Source organism: Cervus elaphus, chromosome 24, assembly GCF_910594005.1.
Source record: "Cervus elaphus chromosome 24, mCerEla1.1, whole genome shotgun sequence".
NCBI classification, from domain to species: domain Eukaryota; kingdom Metazoa; phylum Chordata; class Mammalia; order Artiodactyla; family Cervidae; genus Cervus; species Cervus elaphus.
Window position 1 is genome coordinate 27,332,471 of NC_057838.1, and position 20,009 is coordinate 27,352,479.

General features: G+C 50.4%; 4 protein-coding genes across 11 annotated transcripts in view; 3 read left to right on the plus strand and 1 right to left on the minus strand.

Moving 5' to 3' along the window:
* The window catches only part of LOC122683131 (atypical chemokine receptor 2-like), a 45,966-nt gene extending 42,969 nt beyond the window's left edge, over positions 1 to 2,997 (plus strand). For all 6 annotated transcript variants that reach the window (XM_043886725.1, XM_043886726.1, XM_043886721.1 and 3 more), the window contains one exon: positions 1,351 to 2,997. In XM_043886725.1, the coding sequence (XP_043742660.1) occupies positions 1,380 to 2,510 (1,131 nt within the window). In that variant the 5' untranslated portion in view covers positions 1,351 to 1,379 and the 3' untranslated portion in view covers positions 2,511 to 2,997. The remainder of the gene's footprint in view (positions 1 to 1,350) is intronic.
* The window catches only part of GASK1A (golgi associated kinase 1A), a 154,859-nt gene that overhangs the window by 43,104 nt on the left and 91,746 nt on the right, over positions 1 to 20,009 (plus strand). The gene's annotated exons all lie outside the window — the stretch shown is intronic.
* On the plus strand, positions 3,656 to 15,416 carry LOC122683132 (atypical chemokine receptor 2-like). 2 transcript variants are annotated; one of them, XM_043886727.1, is made up of 2 exons: positions 3,656 to 3,698; positions 12,743 to 15,416. In XM_043886727.1, the coding sequence occupies exons 1-2, from the start codon at positions 3,671 to 3,673 to the stop codon at positions 13,912 to 13,914; spliced, it is 1,200 nt and encodes a 399-aa protein (XP_043742662.1). In that variant the 5' UTR covers positions 3,656 to 3,670; the 3' UTR covers positions 13,915 to 15,416. The 2 variants fall into 2 exon arrangements, with proteins under 2 accessions (XP_043742662.1, XP_043742665.1); XM_043886730.1 differs by lacking the exon at positions 3,656 to 3,698 and adding an exon at positions 3,761 to 4,485.
* On the minus strand, positions 15,723 to 19,103 carry LOC122683130 (5-beta-cholestane-3-alpha,7-alpha-diol 12-alpha-hydroxylase). The gene has a single exon (XM_043886720.1). The coding sequence runs from the start codon at positions 18,855 to 18,857 to the stop codon at positions 17,358 to 17,360; it is 1,500 nt and encodes a 499-aa protein (XP_043742655.1). The 5' UTR covers positions 18,858 to 19,103; the 3' UTR covers positions 15,723 to 17,357.

Consider the following 20,009-nt stretch of genomic DNA (forward strand, 5'->3'; position numbering starts at 1 on the left):
TGCAGTACTTGGGTGCAATCTCAAATATGACAGAATGATCTCTCTTCATTTCCAAGGCAAAACCATTCAGCATCACAGTAATCCAAGTCTATGCCCCCACCACTGATGCTGCAGCAAGGATCGTCTGTGTGATTCTCATTCTGTTCGCACTGTCACAGCTCAGCAGCTTCACTCTCCAGCAGCCTCAAATGCTTCTCCTCTGTCCTAAACAGTTGCCCCAATGTGAACTCTGACCCCTATTTCAGTTCCTCCACCTCCCAGGTGCAGGTCCAGTCCTGCTCACACTCCTCTTTTTCCCCCTACTTCCTTCATCCTACTGAGTTTTGCGTGGTTCTATATATTCTCTTCCAGTGGTCAGGTACTCCTGTCCGCTCTCAGCTGGCGTTCTGCAAGATCTTCTGTGTCTGAAGGTGTATTCCTGATGAATCCGTGGAGAGAGATGTACTCCACGTCTACCTACTCCTCCACCATCTTGTTATTCCAAAAATACTTTAAAAATAATCAAAGCAAGGGAAATCCTCAAGTGACAGAAGTAAAGAGAGCTCAAAGCCAGAGTGGGCACACCAGCTATTTACAGAAGAAGCAAGCCCACTGAAGAGAGACTCTTTTAAAAAAACACTGGGACTTCCCTAGTAGTCCAGAATTTAAGACTCTGTGCTTCCATTACGAGGGTGTGGGTTCAGTCTCTGGTCAAGGAACTGAGATCTCCCATGCCATGCAGTGTGACCTGAAAGTGAAAACAAAATTATAAGTCACACAAAGAAGAAGAATTTTAAGCCACACATGAGGAAGGGTATACAGATTTAATAAATAGGTGAATTGATGTGTGCTAAGTTGCTTCAGTTGTGTCCGACTCTGTGCAACCCTATGGTCTCAAGCTGCCAGGCTCCTCTGTCCATGGGATTCTCCAGGAAAGAATATTGCCGTGCCCTCCTCCAGGGGATCGTCCCAACCCAGGGATCGAACTCGTGTCTCTTACATCTACCTGCATTGGCAGGTGGGTTCCTTACCACTTGTGCCACCTGGGAAGCCCAGGTGAATCAATATCCCTCAGGAATAAAGAAGACAGAAATGACCTTCTCAGTCTTTATAAATGATGAGGGACAAAATAAAGAAGAGAAGTGAATACTGTGAGAACAGCTGAGGTTACGTCACCTACCCAAGATGACCTCACTATCACGTGGTAGCCTTGGGCTGCCCGCACTTGTACTCCGAGTCCCTAGCCTCCAGGTACCGGTGTAAGTGTGGAGAGTCCATTGGACACCCCAGAAAAGGGGCTGCAGTGGGTTTGGAGAGGGCGGGAAGGCCTGGATCCGTCTCCTGTGGCTCACACTGCTCTCTGGCCCGCAGAGCTCCAGGACTGGGTGCATCCTCCCGCCATGGCCACCACCGCCTCCCCTCTGCCGCCCACCACCAACGTGGCCAGTTCCGAGAACAGCAGCTCCTTCTATGACTATGAGTACTACCTGGAGGACCTGATCTTCATGGTGTGCAGGAAGGACGAGGTGCTGTCATTCGGCAGAGTCTTTCTGCCTCTCTTCTACAGCCTGATCTTTGTGCTGGGCCTGGTTGGGAACCTCCTCCTCCTAGCGGTCTTGCTCCGGTTTGTGCCTCGAAGACGGATGACCGAGACCTATCTGCTGAACCTGGCCATCTCCAACCTCCTGTTTGTGGTGACGCTGCCCTTCTGGGGCATCTCTGTGGCGTGGCATTGGGTCTTTGGGAGCTTCTTATGCAAGGCGGTGAGCACCCTCTATACCATGAACTTCTACAGTGGCATCTTCTTCATCAGCTGCATGAGCCTGGACAAGTACCTGGAGATTGTCTGCGCTCGGCCCTACCACCGACTGAGGACCCGAGCCAAGAGCCTGCTGCTTGCAGCCACTGTGTGGGCTGTGGCCCTGGCTGTCTCCATTCCTGACATGGTCTTTGTGAGGACGCATGAGAACTCCCCCGGCGTGTGGGACTGCTATGCGGACTATGGGGGACATGGGACCGTCTGGAAGCTCTTCCTGCGCTTCCAGCAGAACCTCCTGGGGTTCCTCCTGCCCCTCCTTGCCATGACCTTCTTCTACTCCCGCATTGGCTCTGTGCTGGTCAGCCTGAGGCCCCCGGGCCAGAGCCGGGCCCTGCGGATGGCCATAGCCCTGGTGGTGGCCTTCTTTGTGCTGTGGTTCCCGTACAACCTCACCTTGTTTCTGCACTCGCTGCTGGACCTGCAGGTCTTTGGGGACTGCGGGCTCAGCCAGCGCCTGGACTATGCGCTGCAGGTGACGGAGAGCATCGCCTTCCTGCACTGCTGCTTCACCCCCGTCCTCTACGCCTTCTCCAGCCGCCGCTTCCGCCAGTACCTCAAGGCTTTCCTGGCCACTGTGCTCAGAAGGCAGCAGGCCCTGCCGTCCAGCTATTCTGAGAGCAGCAGGCTCACTGCCCAGGAAGATGTAATGGGCATGAGTGACCTCGGGGAGAGGCAGGCTGAGAGCTCCCCCGACAAGGCTCTAGATCTCTAGCGGACGCTGGGACTTGATGGCTAGTCCTGGGGTATACTTGCTGTGTGTCCTTGCGATTGTTACTCCCCCTCCCTGAGCCTCAGTTATCATTTGTAAAATGGAAATAATAATAGTGCTTGTCTCAAAAAGTCTTTATGAGAGTAGTGTGTATCGTAACATACATAAAACTTGATGATGAAATTGGGGGTGGGTGGGACTGCAATTCGCTTGTTATTTTCTTTGAGAGGGAATGTAATTTGGGGTTTTAGAAATATGGACTCTGGCGAATTCTCTGGCAGTCCAGTGGTTAAGACTCTGCACCTTTACTGCCAAGGGCATGGGTTCAGCCGTGGTCAGGGAACTAAGCCATGCTGCATGATCCAAAAAAGCAGGCATGAATTTTGGATTTTAGTTTCTGGTGTACCACTCACTTGCTCTTGGGCCAGTTCCCTAGTCTCTGTGCCTCAGTATTCACAGGACTAATAAACAGGACTAATAATAAACAGGACTAATAATCATGTTTAATTTCTATATGGTAAATATTAGGATTAAATAAGTTAAAGTATGTGAAGCTCCTTGTTCCTATGCCTGGCACACTGTCAGGCGTCCATGGTGTTAGGTGCTGTAATAGCTGTACCACATTTAATCCCACAGAATCCTTTGCTGTAAGTCTTATTTATTTTATGATGAGAAAACAGCCTCGTGGAATTCAAGGGCTCTGGATAAAGCCCTGACTTTGTCTTGTGGCTGCAGGGCCTGAAGGTTTAAGCCCAAAGGCATCCCACACTGCAGTGGAGCAGAGACCTACCCCACCCCCTGAGCTGGTCTTTCCTGAATTCTGTCCCTGCGTGCCATTCCCATGGCCCTGGACCTTTTCCCTCTTGTCCTTATGTGGCTCCCAGTTCCTTTTCCTGTTTTTCATTCACATACCATCAGCCCCACAAGCAGCCTTCCATTCAGGCATCCTGAGCCATGGCAGTGTGGTCTCCTGTCACTTTCCCATCTCTAGTCCCCAGCCTTCACCCCTGTCTTTTAATGAGCTAGCCCAGACTCTGGGCCTGGGTTCAAATCCCCCCTCCCCTGCTTTCTAGCCATGTGGCCTCGGGCATGTTCCCTCAGTTTCCTCACAGGCAAAATAGAGACAGCAGTAGTATCAGAGTGGTGTTGCAAGGCTGAAATGAATGAATGCATGTAAGAGCTTGGCCCACGGTAAGTGCTATGTGAGTGGTGGGTATTGTTGTTGATGCTGTGGTGGTTATATATAGAATAGAGTTTAATACCTGATGTTTTGCCGAACCCAGGAGGAAGAAAATAGAGATCCCAATGCAGTTACCAGTTCCCCAAGCCCAGAGCACTTTTCACAGCCTGACACTGCAGTCAGAGTGTGAGTCACTTCTCAACACCAGCCTCAGCTTTTCCAGCCAGAGCTGAGCCAGGAAGGCAGGCTGGGAATGCTGGAGTTACTGTCGGGTGGGGCAGGATGAGTCCTGACCTTGGGACTCCATCTGTACCATGTCCTCCCAAAGCAGTCAGAGGAGACTTCTGAGAGAGGGGAGGGGGCAGGGGAAGAGGTGTGTGTGGTGGTCACAGGGAGGTCACGGGGAGCTGGGATTGGCCTTGAACTTGGCTACAGCGGAAATAGTAGGGGCTGTGGGCTGGTCACGCTCCATCGTGACCGGCTCCCAAGGCCACTGAGGCAGGGCTTGCCCAGGCTGAGGAAGTATTAATAACTCGTGAAAGGAGGCTTTCGGCTGGCTCCACCGTATGCAGGGCACCGGTGGGGAAGGGAGGGAGTAAGCAGGCCAGAGTAGGGAGGGAGAGAGGCGTGACTGTGCTCATTAATTCCATGGTCATTTGTTGAATGCCTCTCAGGTGCTAGCCTGTGCTGGGGAGTTCCAGCCTCTGGGAATCCCCAGTCCAGCAGAGGAGGCAGGTGATCCTCACAAGGCAACTCTGCATCTGGGGAGGTGGATTTAAGGCTGAGGAGCAACCTTCTGTGAGTGCTTGGGGGGCTGGGGAGGGGGTTTCACCAGGCTAGAGGCCCAGGCAGGCTTCTGGGAGGGGAGCATTAAGGTGGTCTTTTTAAAGGCTATAATTTCCAAATCCTTTTCCAGGGGAGCCAGCAGAATTAGTGTCCACTTGAAGTGATCTCCAGTGTTACTCTTTGTTTTATATTATGAAAGCTGCCGTGGCCTCTTGGGGTCACGTTTGATCTTGTTTGTTTGTTCGCTGATCTCAGCTGCACTGTGGGCAGCACACAGCGTGGGAGTGCTCTGGGGGCCTGGGAGGGGCCTGCATGTGACCCTGACCTCCAGGGCCCTCGGCTGGGGGGCTGATGTGAAAGGGGGACAAGGGGAGGTGGTGGGTGACACAGACAGGGAGACCGCAAGACAGGCGGGTCTGGCCAGGCCCCCTGGGCTCCAGATTGGGGTCCCGGTAGAGGTTTAACAATCAACTCTCAGCAGTGGCGAGCAAGGGAAGGGAAGGCCCAATATGTGGAATTTGCCATGGTATAAACATTCCCACCATAACCAGTTTCAAGCTACTGACTTACCACTGAAGGTGGAATTGGTTAATTCCATGATCGCTTGTTGAAGGCCTCCCAGATATTGTATTACTGGCTCTTGCCAGCCAGTACAAGCCAGGCCCAGCATGTGACTGACTTAGAATCTCCTCTGCCACCCCTTGATGAGGCCAGAAGTCCCATTATCAGAAGCTCATCCTTCAAATTCAAGTTTGGTTCATGTTAAAAAGGGGAGCTGGGGGAAAAGGGTGTCACCAGTTCTGTTAGCGAGTTTGAGCTTGTGCTGCTCCCACACACAACAGGGGACAAGGTGTCAGGCAAGGAATAGAAACTTTATTCAGAAAGCCACCAGACCGAGAAGATGGTCGACTCGTATCTCAAAGAACCATCTTCCCTGAGTTAGAATTCAGGCTTCTTTTACACCCAAAGGGGAGGGGGTGTGATGGATGTTGCAGACATCTGGGTGTCAGCCAGACCCCGATGGGGCCAGGGTAATCCTTTGTCCTTGCAATTATCCACGTGGGATTGCTAAGATGTCCCTGTAAACCTTTAACAAGACACGTTATTTTCTGTTCCATAAATTTTTGTCTGTATATGAATGAAATAAATATAAGTGGTCAAGCCTGAAAGGTAGAGTCTTGAGAAAGGGTTATTATGTGTATTTCAGGCTGTAAGCATCATTCTTTTACTGTTTAAGGAGACAAAGGTGCAGAACCAGCATGCCTTGGCAACAGAGCCAATGTGGAGTCAGATTTGTTTTTCTCTGTTACACTTCTACCTTATATTGTTAAGGCCATCCAATCCTGGGCCCATCATTTGCTGATCTGAAGCTGTGGGCACCTGAGCTTTACCTTTTCAAGAAGCCTGTTTCTCGTCTGGAAAATGGGAATCATAATAGTTAAAGCTGGAGCCAGTCGTGGCCAGCAGCCTCAGGATGATGTTACCACTCCAGAGACAATCTGGCGTTTGCCCCTGTGCCCTTGGCTTCATTATCGGGGAAGCTCAGCTGACCTTACCCTTTAAGCCTCTCTGTCTAGTTCTCTGGGTTCCCCAAAGGCTTTACTGCAAAGCTTCATCTGGGGTTGCCTTACTATCTGCTAATTCATACTAGGATGGGAATAACTGATAGCCATATTCATTCATCTCAAAAGTGTTTCTGGGTAAGACAAATAAATGAGTTCAGGCAATAAGAAAATGTGAAAACACAAAAAAACGGAAAACAGAACAGGGCTGGAGGGACAGTTAGGAGTGGGGTAACAGAGACATGAAGGGCAGTCAGAAACATGGGGTCCTTGGCTCAGCGCAGCCACTGATGATTCACTGTATGCTTTGCACAAGAAGTTACGTTTCACTGAGTCTCCATTTCCCCACCTGTAAGCTGGAGGAGGTGGACAGCATGCAGGCTCACTCCCTCAGTCTGAGATTCAGAGGGCACACGAGGGTCACGGGAAGTGACCCTATTGCCACTGTGTCAAATCACCACAAATTCAGTGGCTTCAAACAGCACAGATGTATGATCTTAAATTTCTGGAGGTCAGAAATCTTAGAATGGGTCATCAGGATTCCAGAGGCTTGGGGAGAATTTGTTCCTTGCCTCTTCTAGCCTTTAGAGGCTGCCTACACCCACTGTCTTGGAACCCCATCCCTCTGACCTGTTTCCATAGTCACGTTCCCTTCTCTGCTTCAGACTCTCCTGTGCTTAATAAAGTAACTCAGTCGTGTCCAACTCTTTGTGACCCCATGCACTGTAGCCCACCAGGCTCCTCTGTCCATGGGGATTCACCAGGCAAGATTACTAGAGGGGGTTACTATGCCCTCCTCCAGGGGATCTTCCCAACCCAGGAAGATCCTGCCTTCCCTATAAAGGACCCTTGTGGTTACAGTGGCCCCACCTGGATAATCCAGGGTATTCTCCCTAGCTCAGAGTCCTTAACCACATCTGTCATGTCCCTCTTATGTAAAAGGTAACATATCCACAGGTTTCAGGGATTAGGATGTGGATATTTGGGGAGGCCACTCCATTGACCAGAGAGGATATGTTTCCCAAGGAGGCTCCATAAAGCCTTTAGGTAATTAATGGTGGAATCTACAAAGGCAAGACTAGCCAGTGAGGGTGAACCCCAAGCAACCAAGACCTCCTGAGCTCAAATCATACCTGTCTCAAGTGGCCCCTTTTGATAACTGCTAGACAGGGCAGAAGAGAGGCCGAGAATGAGATGGGACTAGGGCCACAGTACTGTTACTGAGGATGAAGCCCTCGGATCCAGATGCAGTTCAGTAAGTGACTTCTTGTGTGACTGTGCTGAAGTTACTTTGCTCCTGGGTTAAGTGGGGCTGGTGGGTCCTTCCTGGTTTGCCTTATAGGACTACCACAGTTGATAAGAAGGTGCCTGGCCAGTTGTCATGTGAGTACAGGGATGCTGACTGCTGTTGTCATCTTTGTTGGTATTATTGATGAAGCGATGGGAGGGGCTATGGCCCCAGAGGTTAAGAGAATGTGGAAAGCGTCCCAAGGTGAAAGATCAGGAGGCTAGTGGCCCCCAGAGAAAAAGAATGGAGCGTTCCAGGTAAAGGGAGCCTTGTGAAGGTGAGCTGGTCCAGCTGGGGCATGCTGACCCTGACCTCTGGCTTTGATCAAAACAATCATCAGATTTGGTTGTTTATTAAAGCAAAAGACAGGGACTTTGAGAAGCCAGATCAGGATCAAGGTCAGTGCTGACAGACTAGAAGAGCTGTTATTTAATTAGTGGTAACTCTTGACTGGGCTTCCCTGGTGGCTCAGTGGTAAAGAATTTGCCTGCCAATGCAGAAGATGCAAATTCGATCCCTGGGTTGAGAAGATCCCTTGGAGAGGGAAATGGCAACCCACTCCAGTATTCTTGCTTAGGAAATCCCATGGACAAAGGAGCCTGGTGTACTACAGTGCACTGGGCCACAAAAAAGAGTTGGGCATGACTTAGCAACTAAATAACAACAACTTCCTGACTAAAAGCCCTAATTAGGCCCAAATGCAGAAGGACAGTCCCTCCTCCCAACCCCAGCAGCTCAGACTCCTAAACCAGCCATGTGCTGGAGGTTGTCATGACTGCTGCCCAGGAAAGTCAGGGGCTCACACACAGCAGACCCCAGATGCACAGGAAGGGAGTGGAGGACCAGGAATGAAGGCACAGGGCCAAGTTCTTGAGTCCAGTCAGGAGCAGAGCCCAGCCCTAGTTAAAGCCGCCCAGGCTGAGGCCTTGGAGTGGGGATAGGGCGTTTATATTTCCCCAATCTCTGGCCCAGAAGCCAGTTGACAGAAGCCCAAGGGTGGGGCAGAGGCTCAAGGAGTAGGAGGGCTCCCGGGAGAGGTTCAGCCTCCGCAGAATGCCTATTTCCATCACAGGGTCACAGTGTCATGGATACTAGAAGAGTCAGCTGAGGACCTGAATCAACATTTCCTTCAAAATTCTACCTGGAAGAAAAAACATACAAAATTTCTACCAGAAAGGACTGGGGACATTATTTCCAGTATATCTGCAAAAAGCTAAAGTCTTACTATAGAAAACCTCTCGTAGAATGAAAATCCCACCCATTAAAACAATAAATCATGCACAGAAGAAATACAGACTGGCATTGAGCATATTAAAAAGTTAAACCTCATTTACAACCACAGGATAAGAAATAGGGAATTTGCTGGTGATCTGGTAGTTAGGACTCAGCGCTCTCACTGCTGAATGCCCAGGTTTGATCCCTGGTCAGGGAACTAAGATTTCACAAGCCATGCAGTACAGTTCCATCTCCCCTGAAAGAATAAAAACTAAAATGCAGAGGTACAAGGTGGAGTTGATTTGTATTTCTGGGATTGTGGCCCATTATCATTACCAGCCTACAGGCCTTATTCTGGTGACTGCACATGGGTGCCTGTTGGGCCAACAAATTCTTTTTTATCTCCTTCCTCTCCCCATTGATGAACAATTTAATGTGTTGAACATGAAGTTTCTCTCCTTGTAGAACACAGAACAGGACTGAGCATACTCCTTGGTTCATGGCAGGGTTTTTTACTGGTTCATGTGAGGCTTTCTTTTAAAGATCGCGTTTAATAGCACAACTAAAACTTGGGGAACTGCTGTCCAGGGGAACTTGACCTTGAACAGTGACCTGCTCCATCTCGTGTCTCTGGCTTCTCCTACCCAGGCAGCTGCCATCGTGAGTCCTCTGCCTGTCTTTCACCTGCCTTTCATCTCTCTGTACTCCTTCATAGCAAATATTTATATACTTCGTGAGGTTGTTTTACATATATATATATATATAAACATATATATATTTCATTTGTCTTAATTTTATTTAAAAGAGTATTATGTCTATATTTTCATCACGTGTGTGTTTTCACGGGACCTGAGGATAGCAGTGAGGAGGTGGAGACACACGGGCTGGTGATGGGGGCTGTGAGGACGCTGTCTGCGATGCCTTTTACAGTTCAGTCTTAGGAGACCAAGTAGCTGGTGGTGGTGTTCAGTTAGAGGAGAAGAGGCTGACTTAGAAGGTGCCCAGACTCACTTCTGGGCAAAGCAGTAATTTAAGCGAATGTGTGCTGAGAGCCTCCTGTGTCCTGGGTATTCTTCATAGAGCTTGAAATGCTCTGCCTGAATTATCACGTTTAAGCCTCATGAGAACCCCATGAAATGGGCACAATTATTAACATCATTATACAGATGGGAAAACTGAGGAATTAGTAGGTTTGTAGGTTCTGAGTCTATCAACATGATGGTTCATACCTTTCTGCTGCAAACCTAGAGGGAGGGGATAAAATATTTTTAACATATTGAATATTTACAAGTGAAATTACTGACATAAAACTAAATATTTACAAATAAAATATTTTAAAATTAAATTTACTTCTAATTGAAGGGTAATTGCTTTACAGTATTGTGTTGGTTTCTGCCCAACGTTAACGTGAATCAGCCACAGGCACACCTCTGTCCCCTCCCTCTTTAGCCTCCTCCCGTCTCCCTGCCCACCGCACCCCTCTAGGTTGTTAGAGCGCCCTGGTTTGCGTTCCCTGAGTCATGCAGCAAATTCCCATTGGCTATCTGTTTTGCATATGGTAATGTATGTTTCCGTGTTACTCTCTCCATATATCCCATATATACCATGCTCTCCTTTTTCCTCCACCCCCACAGTGTCCAGCAGTCTGTTCTCTATGTCTGTGACTCCATTGCTGCCCTTCAAATAATTTCATCAGTACCATCTTTCTGTGTTCCATATACGTTAGTATATGTTATTTGTCTTTCTCTTTCTGACCTACTTCACTCTGTATAATAGACTCTGTGTTCATCCACCTCATCAGGACGGACTCAAACGCATCCCTTTTTATGGCTGAGGAATAATCCATCGTGGGCTTCCCCAGTGGCTCAGTGGTAAAGAATCTGCCTGCAGTGCAGGAGATGCAGGAGCCGCAGGAGATGTGGGTTTGATCCCTGGGTGGGGGAAGATCCCTTGGAGGAGGACATGGCAACCCACTCCAGTATTCTTGCCTGGAGAATCCCATTGACAGAGGAACCTGGCGGGCTACATTCCATAGGGTCCCAAAGAGTCAGACACGACTGAAGTGACTTAGTACGCACACATGCAATATTCCATTGTATATATGTACCACAGCTTCTTTATCCTTTCATCTGTTGATAGACATCTAGGTTGCTTCCATGTTCTAGCTATTCTAAATAGTGCTGCAGTGAACATTGGGGCATATGTGACTTTTTCAGGGTTTGTTTTTTTTTTTCCTCAGGGTATATGCCTAGTAGTGCAATTGCTGGGTCATATAGTGGTTTTATTCCTAATTTTTTAAGGAATCTCCAACTGTCTTCCATAGTGGCTGTATCAATTTACATTCCTACCAACAGTCCAAGAGGGAGGGTTCCCTTTTCTCCACACCCTCTCCAGCATTTATTGTTTGTAGGTTTTTTGATGATGGCCATTCTGACTGGTTTGAGGTGATAGCTCATTGTAGTTTTGATTTGCATTTCTCTAATAATGAACAATGTTGAGCATCTTTTCATGTATTTATTAGCTATCTTATGTCTTTGGAAAAATATCTATTTAGGTCTTTTCCCCACTTTTTGACTGGCTCATTTGTTTTTCTGGTATTGACTTGTATGAGCTGCTTGTATATTTTGGAAATTAATTTGTTACTTGTTTCATTTGCTATTACTTTTTCCCATTCTGAGGGTTGTCTTTTCACCTTTATAGTTTCCTTTGCTATGCAAAAGCTTTTAAGTTTAATTATGTCCCACTTGTTTATTTTTGTTTTTATATCCATTACACTAGGAGGTGAGTCATAGAGGATCTTGCTGTGACTTACATCATACAGGGTTCTGCCTAAGTTTTCTTCTAAGAGTTTTATAGTTTCTTGTCTTACAATTAGGTCTTTAATCCATTCTGAGTTTATATTTGTGTATGGTGTTAGGAAATGCTTTAATTTCATTCTTTTACATGTAGCTGTCCAATTTTTTCCAGCACCACTTATTGAAGAGCCTGTCTTCACCCCATTTTATATTCTTGCCTCCTTTGTCAAAAATATGGTAGCTATAGGTGTGTGGGTTTATCTCTGTGTTTTCTATCTTGTTCTATTGGTCTATATTTCTGTTTTTATGCCAGTACCATACTGTCTTAATGATTGTAGCTTTGTAGTATAGTCTGTAGTTAGGATGGTTGATTCCTCTGGCTCCGGCTCCATTTTGCATGGTTCTATATATTCTTTTCCAGTGGTCAGGTACTCCTGCCTGCTCTCAGCTGTTGTTCTGCAACATCTGTCTGAAGGTGTATTCCTGATGAATCCATGGAGAGAGATGTACTCCACGTCTACCTACTCCTCCACCATCTTGTTCTCCCAAAAATACTTTTAAAATAACCAAAGCAAGTGAAATCCTCAAGTGAAAGAAGTAAAGAGACCTCTAAACCAGAGTGGACACACTAGCTAAATATAGAAGAAGCAAGCCCACTGAAGAGAAGCTCTCATTAAAAAAAAAAGGAACTCTCCTGGTGGTGTAGCAGTTAAGACTGTGCTTCCACTGCAGGGGTGTGAGTTCAGTCCCTGGTCAGGGAACTAAGATCTTGCAAGCTGTGTAGCATGGCCATTAAATTAAAAAAATTGCAAATCACATAAAGATTAATTTTAAGTCATACATGAGGAAGGGTATACAGACGCAATAAATAGGTGAATTGGTGTGTGCTGAGTTGCTTCAGTGGTATCTGACTCTGTGCAACCCTATGGACTGCAAGCTGCCAGGCTCCTCTGTCCAGGGGATTCTCCAGGCAAGAATATTGTCGTGCCCTCCTCCAGGGGACCGTCCCAACCCAGGGATCGAACTCGTGTCTCTTACATCTACCTGCATTGGCAGGTGGGTTCCTTACCACTTGTGCCACCTGGGAAGCCCAGGTGAATCAATATCCCTCAGGAATAAAGAAGACAGAAATGACCTTCTCAGTCTTTATAAATGATGAGGGACAAAATAAAGAAGAGAAGTGAATACTGTGAGAACAGCTGAGGTTACGTCACCTACCCAAGATGACCTCACTATCACGTGGTAGCCTTGGGCTGCCCGCACTTGTACTCCGAGTCCCTAGCCTCCAGGTACCGGTGTAAGTGTGGAGAGTCCATTGGACACCCCAGAAAAGGGGCTGCAGTGGGTTTGGAGAGGGCGGGAAGGCCTGGATCCGTCTCCTGTGGCTCACACTGCTCTCTGGCCCGCAGAGCTCCAGGACTGGGTGCATCCTCCCGCCATGGCCACCACCGCCTCCCCTCTGCCGCCCACCACCAACGTGGCCAGTTCCGAGAACAGCAGCTCCTTCTATGACTATGAGTACTACCTGGAGGACCTGATCTTCATGGTGTGCAGGAAGGACGAGGTGCTGTCATTCGGCAGAGTCTTTCTGCCTCTCTTCTACAGCCTGATCTTTGTGCTGGGCCTGGTTGGGAACCTCCTCCTCCTAGCGGTCTTGCTCCGGTTTGTGCCTCGAAGACGGATGACCGAGACCTATCTGCTGAACCTGGCCATCTCCAACCTCCTGTTTGTGGTGACGCTGCCCTTCTGGGGCATCTCTGTGGCGTGGCATTGGGTCTTTGGGAGCTTCTTATGCAAGGCGGTGAGCACCCTCTATACCATGAACTTCTACAGTGGCATCTTCTTCATCAGCTGCATGAGCCTGGACAAGTACCTGGAGATTGTCTGCGCTCGGCCCTACCACCGACTGAGGACCCGAGCCAAGAGCCTGCTGCTTGCAGCCACTGTGTGGGCTGTGGCCCTGGCTGTCTCCATTCCTGACATGGTCTTTGTGAGGACGCATGAGAACTCCCCCGGCGTGTGGGACTGCTATGCGGACTATGGGGGACATGGGACCGTCTGGAAGCTCTTCCTGCGCTTCCAGCAGAACCTCCTGGGGTTCCTCCTGCCCCTCCTTGCCATGACCTTCTTCTACTCCCGCATTGGCTCTGTGCTGGTCAGCCTGAGGCCCCCGGGCCAGAGCCGGGCCCTGCGGATGGCCATAGCCCTGGTGGTGGCCTTCTTTGTGCTGTGGTTCCCGTACAACCTCACCTTGTTTCTGCACTCGCTGCTGGACCTGCAGGTCTTTGGGGACTGCGGGCTCAGCCAGCGCCTGGACTATGCGCTGCAGGTGACGGAGAGCATCGCCTTCCTGCACTGCTGCTTCACCCCCGTCCTCTACGCCTTCTCCAGCCGCCACTTCCGCCAGTACCTCAAGGCTTTCCTGGCCACTGTGCTCAGAAGGCAGCAGGCCCTGCCGTCCAGCTATTCTGAGAGCAGCAGGCTCACTGCCCAGGAAGATGTAATGGGCATGAGTGACCTCGGGGAGAGACAGGCTGAGAGCTCCCCCGACAAGGGGGACAGAGAGAAGAACTCAGCCTGAGCGGTCACACCACAGTCCTTGAGAGCAGAGGGGACCCAGCTCCTCTGTGCATCCACCGAAGTCTTCCCTTCAGAGGTCTCAGTGACCATGTTGCCGATCCCACTGGTCACTTCTCAGTCCTCAGCCATCAGCAGTGTTTGCTCTCTCCCACCCTCCCCTCCTCTTCCTTCACTGCCCTCCCGGAGTCCGTACTCGCTTGCCTGAATGGCCGCCTTAGTTTAACAGCTGACCTCTGTGCTGCCCATCCTTGGGCTCGCCTGTCATCTGATCTGCACCCAGCAGCCACTGACCACAGCACCCTCAGCATCACTCCCACGCCCTGCAGAGTAGCCAGATGTCTGCCACCCACCAGGCTGCCCCTTTCCCTGAAGCTCAGCTGGGAAAATATTATCACAATTTTGTTTAATATCGCAGCTCTGATGCTGGCTTCAGGGGCTGGCAGTCAGGAGGGGCTGGAGGGGCTCCACCCATGAGAGTCTGCGGGTGGGAGGCAGAGTAAGCACATGTTTCTGGTGGTCCAGGAGCTCCTCCCTCCTCCTGCCTCCCGTGCCCTCACTCAGGAGCCTTCAGGGGTCCCTCAGAGCCTACACCATCAAATCCAGGACCTTTGTCCAGTCTCAAGGCTGGACTTTTCACAACCAGAATCCCACACCCCGTTTCACCCTCACACTCCTTCTCCTGGCTTTTCATTTGCTGGGCGCCATACCCGCTGTTGTTTCCTTCACATTCCCATCTCTGCTCTTGTGCTGGTTGGCTCCCTCATGGAACAGGGGTCATTTTCCAGCCAAGTATCCCCTCACTCTTGTTATGTAACTGAGTCCTACCTGCTCTGGGAAACGTTCCAGGGGCACTCTGCCCTGTGCTTTGAGTGGTGTTTGGGTGGGGCACGGGTCTTTGGCCAGCTTTGGCCTTACCTTTCCCTGGCACAGTGATTCATTTAGGGATGGGCCCAGGCCCAGGCAGAGCTTGTGAAATGCAGCTCGACTAGAACATGCTAGAACAGAGGCATGAAACTGAGGCCAGGGGGGTGTGAGGTCTGGGGCTGCTCCTCCATCAGCGTGAACTTCAGAAGGGGAGGTGAGAGCAGTGAGTGAGCAGATCCTGGGGGCAATGCCAAAGCCCCAGAATCAAGGCCTGGCTGAAGGACATCCGAAGCCTGCACTTGATAGTGACACGAACCAATGGATGTCCTTTCAGTTTGGGGTGGTGGTCTCCTGTTACCTGTGATCTAAGGGATTCTTGACGGATATGCCCTGCCTGGACGTTCCATGTCTCCCACGGCCGGCATCTTCCCTGCACGCTGACACGTCCACCGAGAAGCCTTTCCCAGGGAGCCCCTGAGCCATGGTGCCATCTCTGTCTTCCTGAGCTTCTAAAGCATCACTGCTTTCTCCCACCTCCCAGCTGCTGCTGCTGCTAAGTCGCTTCAGTCGTGTCCGACTCTGTGCGACCCCATAGATGGCAGCCCACCAGGCTCCCCGTCCCTGGGATTTTCCAGGCAAGAACACTGGAGTGGGTTGCCATTTCCTTCTCCAGTGCATGAAAGTGAAAAGTGAAAGTGAAGTCCCTCAGTTGTGTCCGACTCCTAATGACCCCATGGACTGAAGCCTACCAGTCTCCTCTGTCCATGGGATTTTCCAGGCAAGAGTACTGGAGTGGGGTGCCATTGCCTTCTCCGCCCACCTCACAGAGCCATCTGCAAAACCCAGCACAGCCTGGCAGACAGTGTTGCTCAGAAAAAAATTTTTGGTTGGATGGAATGGAGGCCAAGAGGACATGAGCCAAAGTAAAGTAGATAAGACTGGAAGTCAGGTTTCTGTAATTTAATCTACATTTAGGGAATTAAGGTCAGAGATGAAGGGAATAAGATACCAAATGCTGTGGGCTGCATCTGAAGCAGGTGCAGGAGGCAGAAAACAGGACCCAGAAAACGACGACGTGACAGATGGGCTGTGATAAACACAGGGGCAGGGGTGCTCCAGGGAGGAGGTGGGGTGGAGGCCATCTCTAGCCAGAGGATGGAATGGGTGAGGTTCAAGAGGTTTCCAGGAATAGCCGGCCCCAGGGCTAAGAGTGAAAACAAGCACTGTACTTTACAGACAGTTCCACTGGAGAAAGTTGTCAAAGTTGAATTGCACTGGATTGAAAATTCGAGGACCTCATGTGGCAAAACTTAAATATCAACTGCGGGGAGGTGATGAGGAGCCAGAAAAGTATAAAGGGGATGCTCAGAGGTGCTTTTGGAAAAAAAGTCTCTGGAAGTAGGGTAAACAGAGAGTCCAGAGGCCCCACGTGGAGAGGGATGCTGAGTTTGAGCTCTAAGAAGGGTAGCTGGGGTGGGGAAGTGGGGACATGGTTCGGTGGCACCACAGGGGTCAGATGACAGAACTCTCTCCCTGTGGGGGAGAGAAAGGGAGGGGCTGAGGGTGTGTCCTCTGTATCTGCCTAAGTGGATGGGTGGATGATGGTGTCCTGAGCAGAGAGGCAGGGAAACCAGGAGATGGGCATGGTTCAGGGCAGAGGTCGGGGGGAACAGGTGCTGAGTTCTGCGTGTGGGCTGAACTGTAGCAGAGGTGCTCTTAGACCGCTGTGGGGAGATTGGGGGTCTGGAGGTAGGAGAGAGAGCTCTGAGCTTAGTGATGGTTGCGGAAACCAAGTGAGGAGTTGAAATCACCCCAAGGTGGGGGTGCAGAGGGGAGAGGAGGGCAGGCAAGAGGGACCTTGCATATCTCCTCCATGAAAGGCCACCCTTCTCTAGAGCTGCTCTGTCCAATACAGAAGCACGCGGCTGTTGAGCACTCAGTTTGAAGGGTTGAAAAGTACAGACCAGATTTTGGAGGGAAAAAGAAATGTAAAAATATTTCATTAATACTTTTATATGACTCCCCATTGAAAAGCTAATATTTTAGATACATCAGGACAAGCAAAATACAGTAGAAAAATGAATTTCACCAGTTTCTTTTTACTTTTAAAAACATGTCAGCTAGGAGATGAAAAATTACACGTGTGGCTTACCTCATATGGCTATCGGATGACACTGTTCTAGACCCTGAATCCCACAGTGTAAGTGTTGAGGAAAACAAGCAAAGTGGAGCGGGAGGGTGGAGACCAATGTTTGCAAGATGCTACATGACTCACCATAACCGGTGTCTGTACTGCATGAGATTTGTCATGGCATGTATTATCCCCCACACTGAGTTGCCCACAGATGTTTCCCCTTCCCTGGACTTCCTGTGAGAGGTGAATTACGCCGCATCCGCCATGAGAGACAGTGTTTCAAGAGAGAAGTATCAGCCTGTGAGGTGACCAGAAGGATGCCAAAGAGCAGGGAGGACAAGCAGGACAGAGGAGGGGGGTGGTCTGGGGCTTTAGAGGGGTGGGTGAGAGGAGGCAGAGACCCACGGGAGCCCCCGCAGCCACACTCGAGGCCACCTGGACAGAGCTCACTCTGAAGGCCGAAGGCGGTAGCGGAATCGCACCTCGTGGCTGGGCTGTGTGGTGCCAAAGCCCCAGCGCTGGGGGTCCACGGGTGGCACAGGTGTGTCAGGGTCCACCAACTCCAAGTCAAAGTTCATGACCATGAGCAAGATAAAGAGCTTCATCTCGTTGAGGGCCAAGAACCTCCCAGGGCAGATGGAGACGCCCGAGCCCCACGGCATGGTGTAGTGGCGGATCTTCTTGCCTGCCTTGTAGAAGTCTACTTTTCGGCTGCCGCTGGGGGTGAGGAAGCGATCGTACCTGAAGGCGGTGGGCTCGGGGTGGATGTCGGGGTCCATGTGCACTGAGAGGTAAGGGAAGAGGGCCAGGATGTCTCCACTGCGGAGCAGGCACTCCTGCCCGCTGGCCATCTGCAGGACCTGGTCGTCGTTCACCACCCTGAGGAGGGTGGGCGAGGCCCTCAGCCGCAGTGTTTCTTCCATCACGCTGTCCAGCACCGGCATGCGATGCAGGGCCCCAAACTTGAAGGACTGCTTAGCCTCCAGCCTGACCTCTCCCAGGAGCCGGGTGGCCTCCTCCCTCACAGCCCGCATGGCCTCTGGGTGCTTCAGGAGGAACAAGAGGGCCCAGAAAGAGGTAGGCCCTGTGTTACCCTGGGAGGCCCAGAGCATCATGAAGTTGAACTTGTCCTGCATGGCCGGAGAGACACCCTGCTCCCTCAGAAACTGAAGCATGTAGGTGATCCAGTTGCTTACGCCGTACTTCTCCAGGTTTTGTTCCACCGAGAGTGCCTTATGGAAGAGACGCTGGAGCCGACCCACCTCCAGCCACTCCCGGGGCCCCAGCAGGGAGTAAACAAACCTGGGGAACAGGCGGTCGTACTTGCGAAACTCCAGGAACAGCTCCTCTGCCTGCAGCAGGTCCCGGTCCTTGTCCTTTGTGTAGCCGAACAAGCTCAGGTAGCCAGCCTTGAACAAGATGTTGTAGCAGAAGTGAAAGAGGCCATCCTCACGCCAGCAGCGGGTGTCCAGACTGGGGCCTGTGGGCCCCAGCATAACCAAGGACAGGGTGTCTAACATGACTTTGTTGAGCTCCTCCAAGCCTTCCCCCATGAGGTGCTTGGTGCTGGCTGAGTGTATCATCCTGTAGTCTCCCTCCACGGAGCGGTACCCAAATACCTTTAGCACCAGTTTTTGCGCATACTCCACAAAGTCTAGCTTCCTCTGCGCATCCTTGAGGATGGGGCCAAAAGAGAGAGGGTCCATGACAAAGGTGAAGTACTGCCCCCCCAGCTGTACTGTGAATATGTCCCCATGTTTGGCCTGCATATGCCTCAGAAATTCGAACATATTCTTCCGGAAAGCCATGGCATGGCCCAGCCAGGGCACGGGGCCCTTATCCAGAGGGGGCTCCTTGGGTCTTCGTTGCCGGAGCAGCCCCTGAAGGCACAGATATCCCACAATGGCCACCAGCAGGGCTCCCAGCACCGGACCCCAGAGCACCATGGCTGATCTCTTCCAGGTTGAGCTCTGGATGTGCTGTTCTGAGTGCCAGAGGGTTTGGGAGGACAAGGTGGGGATAGAAAGGTCTTCCCACCTGGACTTTGCCCTGTGGCTGCAAGTTGCCGTAAATAAGCCTGGTGAGAGAGTACCCAAGAGCAAATCTTTCCCCTAGATTTTGTTAGGACCTAGTCATGTGAGAGGAGCAGGTGGGAGGGAGCAGGAAGAAGGCCAGAAGGAAGCCTCTTGCTGTGGTCACAGCCCCCGCACAAGCTTCAGACTTTGTTCCAACCCTTCCTGATACAGCTCCAGCATTTTCTCTGCCAAGACTTTTTTGACCCGACCCTGTGACTTACTGACCACTCACTCCTTTATTTACTCTTCACCTCATGTATCCATTAATTTGCTAGTTCCTTCAACAGAAATGCACCAAGTACTTACTAAGTTTCACATCCACCTCCTCCTCATTCTTTAAAAGACCCACAAAATCTCCCAAACAGATATTCTTCTCCTTCAAGCACAGGATCAGACTTGAGTCTCTGAGTCTCTCGCCAACTGGCTTGCACACTTCCCTACCAAGAAATGCAGAGTGGGAATTATGAAATGTCAGAGATGATAGGGACTTCAAACTAACTGCTTTACTTCACAAGAAGGATCTAGGTTCAGAGTGTAGCAGGGACTTTTTCTGACAGTGGCCCTGGCTTGGGTGAGATGAGTTGATCATTTACTGGGGACCTTCAGTGGCATGTCAGACCAAGACCCTGTCAGCAGGCCCAAGAAGGAGAAAACTGTACTGTTGACTCTTAAGACTTTAGTTCAGCAGCCTAACTCATTGTTGCAATATGTGAGGTTCAGACTGAATTCAATCAGTTGTGACAACCCTCCAGTTACTCTTTAACTTCTGAAATGACCTGCAAACAAGGACTTTGTCTCTTCAGACAATCATATGGTTTCTCTTGAGTGAGCTCCCGTGTGCAGCTCCTCCTAGCAGGGAGCTGAAAATATCCACACTCAGCATCCACGAAGTCCTCTCTGGTTGCTCAGGGCAACCACAGCAAGTACTCAGCTCCAACTGTCCCCATCCTCAGGATATGGTCAGAAAGGGAATTCCCTGGCGGCCCAGTGATTAGGACTCAGTGCTTTTACTGCCGTGGCCCA

Excerpts from the sequence above, each read along its gene's own strand:
- LOC122683132 (XM_043886727.1), top strand. The coding sequence starts at position 3,671 with ATGAATGCATGTAAGAGCTTGGCCCACG. Across the intron at positions 3,699-12,742 it reads ATGTAAGAGCTTGGCCCACG|AGCTCCAGGACTGGGTGCAT; the intron begins GTAAGTGCTATG and ends TCTGGCCCGCAG.
- LOC122683130 (XM_043886720.1), bottom strand. The coding sequence starts at position 18,857 with ATGGTGCTCTGGGGTCCGGTGCTGGGAGCCCTGCTGGTGGCCATTGTG.